At 38.9% G+C, this 4,043-nt stretch overlaps 1 protein-coding gene across 4 annotated transcripts in view; it reads right to left on the reverse strand.

The window, feature by feature from the left end:
* LOC116690296 (coiled-coil domain-containing protein 60) overlaps positions 1-4,043 on the reverse strand; it is a 34,892-nt gene that overhangs the window by 26,682 nt on the left and 4,167 nt on the right. For 3 of the 4 annotated variants that reach the window (XR_004332224.1, XM_032517129.1, XM_032517128.1), the window contains 2 exons: positions 3,016-3,093; positions 2,588-2,664 (listed from right to left, as the gene is read on the reverse strand). Coding sequence is in view for 3 of the 4 variants with exons in the window: in XM_032517129.1 (XP_032373020.1) it covers positions 2,588-2,664; positions 3,016-3,093 (155 nt within the window). In the remaining variant the exon portion in view is untranslated. The remainder of the gene's footprint in view (positions 1-2,587; positions 2,665-3,015; positions 3,094-4,043) is intronic. The other variant, XM_032517130.1, reaches the window with a different exon arrangement.

The following is a 4,043-nucleotide window of genomic DNA, read 5'->3' on the forward strand; positions in this document are numbered from 1 at the left end:
ATGCCAAATAAGGATTAGTAAAACCCATTAATCAGTGCCAGGATACAAAATACATCTTATGTAGATATGATGTAAATAACATGACTGTTGTGATGCAGGAATCCATAAAAATTCAAGTGAATTTCTTTAAATGTGTGTCCTAATTTCCACCTCATCTTTAAATGGAGAAAATTGATTACATCTGTGTCTGTATTTTTTGGGATTACCGAAATTATGCAACAAATCCCCATCCTACAGAGGAGGATCAAGGCCTTTTGAAAATAATATTGACTTGGTTTTCCTTACAAATAAAGGCTTAGGCGCAGCACCCAAGCAGTTTTGGGCACCACCTAGGCCAAATGAATGAAACTAACTTTTCTCAGATGTAATGATTGTAGTTAGCCCCCAGTGGACTTCTTTAGCAAGTTTTGTCTTTAGGTTTTGTGAGTGTTATTTAGACAAACGTATGGTAATAACCAGGGTCCAAAATTATATGAAAATACATTTCTCTGTAATGAAAAAACTTAATATTTTCTTAAGAGAGGACCCATAAACCCACACCAAATACATGCACCTAAGTCTTCCACAAATCTAGGGAAAACAATGTTAGACACTGCAATATTGTCATTCCATTTCTCTGATATTTCTGTGCCTTAGAATTGTGATATTTCTTTCTGAAGTTGTATTTAACTCCTGGAAACTAAAAACTAAAACTAAATGATTTAAACTAAACTTATCCCTTTATCTTGTTTCTCAGAAGTAGTGTACATACAATAAATGCAACATGTTAGGGCATCCAGATAAAGACAATAATGTATCCTGACAAGTGAAAATAATTTTACTTGTCGGGATCATCATTCATTTAATTAATGTCAAAAGGATTATGGAAGAGCAGTTAAACTGTCGCCCTTAATATATTTGAAATGTCTTAAAATCTAACTTTATCAGACACCTGCCAGCCAATGAACAATACATATTTTCTGTACCTATGTCATAAACAAAATCCATATTAGACCTGACAGCACACCTTTGTTTATTTTGATCTAACAAAGTGATGCTTTTCAGATAATCATTTTGATTATTTGCGTATAGTTTATGAAATGTATAGCTGCAAGAGGCCGTTAATCCAAATGGAATTTGATAAATAATTCAGTAGTATGTACAAGATAATGCCATTAAGTGTGACTGTGCTGCTCAAAATATGTAAAAGAAAAAAAAGAAAAAGAAATAAAACACATACAAATACCAATGACAAGGATAATTTCTTCATCCGAAAGCACTTTGAGGGAATACTTGTGAGTAATTATCGTGGCTTAGCGTACAAATTGGAAGGGGGAAACAGCTTGTCTTGCTCTCTTCAAAGTAAGAAATAACCCACCAACCAGCACCTCTGAAACTCACTAAGTAACATGTGGTATCCTCCACTGGAGGTAAGTGACACAATGTGTTTTTTGTGGTTTGGGTGAACAGACCCTTCAGTGTCTAGTGGTGATATTCAGATTGTTCATATTTCCATTAAAGTGCTCATATTATGCTTTTTGGCTTTTCCACTTTCCTTTATTGTGTTCTATATCTTTTTTGTGCACATTATTGGTTTAAAAAGTGAAAAAGCCCAAAGTCCATCCCAAAGGCATCTACCCTCTCCAACAGAAAACACTCTTCACATACTGCTCCAAACACTTCTGTTGTAGTCCAGCCTTTACTTCCGTGACAAATGTGCATCACTTTGTAACACACGTTATAATGTTCGCCTAGCTGCTAGCGTGGCACGCCCTCATACTCTGTCCTTATCTAGCTACTGCGCATGTGCGACTCCCAACACAGATGGAACAGAAGTGCAATGCCTCACTCTGTTGCTAAAACTGAGAGCTCAACACACAGGGTGAAAAGAGGAGCTGCAGCAATGTGTAGTACAACAAAAACATGGTGTTTTTTGAAAATGAAACCATGTAAACCTATTCTGATATAACCTCTAAATACAATTTTGAACCTGAAAATGAGGATAATATGAGCACTTTAAGACAGCCGTTATATAGCTGAATAGCTGAAAAACGGATCAATAAGTGTCAAATGTTGCTACCTAACTTTCCGAGCTGAAAAAAAAAGGCATCACAGCCCCAAATCATTACTGCTCTGTTCACTTACAGCTACAATTCATCTGGGGGTCAGTATCTCCTGTGAAAATGGCAACCTTTCCCCATAACACCTGTATGAATAATTCAACACTCCGGGCTCTATCAGAGGCTGTCAGAAATGTCAGCCGGTTGGAAGTACCCTTGGCTGCCCCCAGAGGTTGTTGTCTCCACACCCTGTGGTGGGGTTGGGAGGTTGCACACACACTCACAACACACACCAGTACAAATGCCACAGCTTTGTCTGTGCCAGGGCTCCACTGCCTGCAGGACGCAGCAGCGCTGAAAGCTGAGCATACCTGCAGTGAGCAAACTGTTGCAGATTTCCCTTTTTTCACAGAATTGTTAAATGTGATGTTTTTTTCTCAACACATATCTGTTTCATGGAGAAAAGCAGCTAGAAGTCACGTATTTATATCAACAGTAGGGACTCATTTGTTCCATATTTGCTAAACCCCCACAGATGTAACTCTCACCTGGCGTGGCCCAAATGCTTCCTTAGGGAAAGGATATCTGCTCGTTTTCCAGCCTGCGTACGACAAACTGGCCAACTCTGAAAAGAAAGTGCATAAAAACAACGGCATAAAAAAAAAAGAACAAGCAGCTATTATCTTTTTGTCTTCTGAGTAGCTCTGGAGCTCTGAGCACTTTTCCACCGATGAAAGGCTCTGACGCATGTGACTTATGGAGGAAAATTGGGCACTAGGCCAAGACTAAAGATTGTGTCTCTAATATGACATCGCTTATGGAAATGACAGATAATCAGACAATTAATCTCCAATTATTAACTGCAGTGAGCAGAAAAATCCCTGTATACAAGATAAACAGATGTTTTCTACTAAATAAATTATACCGAAGGGTGTGAGAGGAGAAGAAATGTGGGTTCAATGATTAACAGTCACACCTTACAACCTCCTGTGGAATCTGGAGGGGTGTGGTTAATGGATTGGTCCACTTTCTTTGGTGGGTCATCTGTAGTCGCCTATGAATAGATCACCGGAGAGGAGGCAAAGTGTCATTAGCTTGGACTTGATATTAATGGATTTTTCTTTTATTCAGATTTTTCATTTTACTTAGTCACATACAGAACACATTAGATCCAATCGATAATGAACGTTGGCAACATGGCCACAAGCTCATAAAAACATAGATCACAAAGTTTTCAAAGATACCACATATATCAGGCTCTATTTTGGGGAAAATGTGTCTAAAATGATGCTCAAGCAATTTAGACTGTTTCCATATAATGATGGTCATGCCAAAAAAACAGTCTTAATTAAAATATTTCACTCACTGTAAATATGACACAACTTCAATTAGGAGTTGAAACAAATGGTGGTTAACACACTTAAAAATGCTACCCTTGTAAATGTCATGATATTTTTTTAGATTTATGGAAAAGCTACCACTGAATTGGACACAACCAAGCTGAGCGCAGGTCTTCAAGCTCCAAACATCCAAAAGGACAAAATAAGGTGCTGGAGACCAGGGAAATGCCACAGCCATCATATTTTAATGTGAGGCTTCTTTCTGAGTAGTCCTGCCTCTGCTGGGCCCCTGCTCCGCCCCATCGTCTCTCTTCGTCTTCCTCCTAACCCTCCTCCTCCTCATCATCCCCCTGTCCCCACACACTTCTGCTGATGGATGAGCTCATTTGCTGCAAATGTCTTTTGAGTCAAACCAGGACACCGCTGTTGCTTCTCTGCTACTTCAGTGGACACAAAGAATAGAGACCTCAGCATATGAATACTGTATGTGAGCACATGAACGCACACAGGAAATTTATGTTCCAATACTATGCATGTAACAGAAAAAGATACTTCTTTTAGAGGTGGTCTGTAAAGTGGCCTTGTCCTGTGTATTTCCATCTCCACCCACACGTAGACCGAACAATTTTGTTAGTATTGCATTTGTCTTAACAGCACCACAGAG

The sequence above is a fragment of the Etheostoma spectabile genome, chromosome 5 (genome assembly GCF_008692095.1).
Source record: "Etheostoma spectabile isolate EspeVRDwgs_2016 chromosome 5, UIUC_Espe_1.0, whole genome shotgun sequence".
Classification (NCBI taxonomy): domain Eukaryota; kingdom Metazoa; phylum Chordata; class Actinopteri; order Perciformes; family Percidae; genus Etheostoma; species Etheostoma spectabile.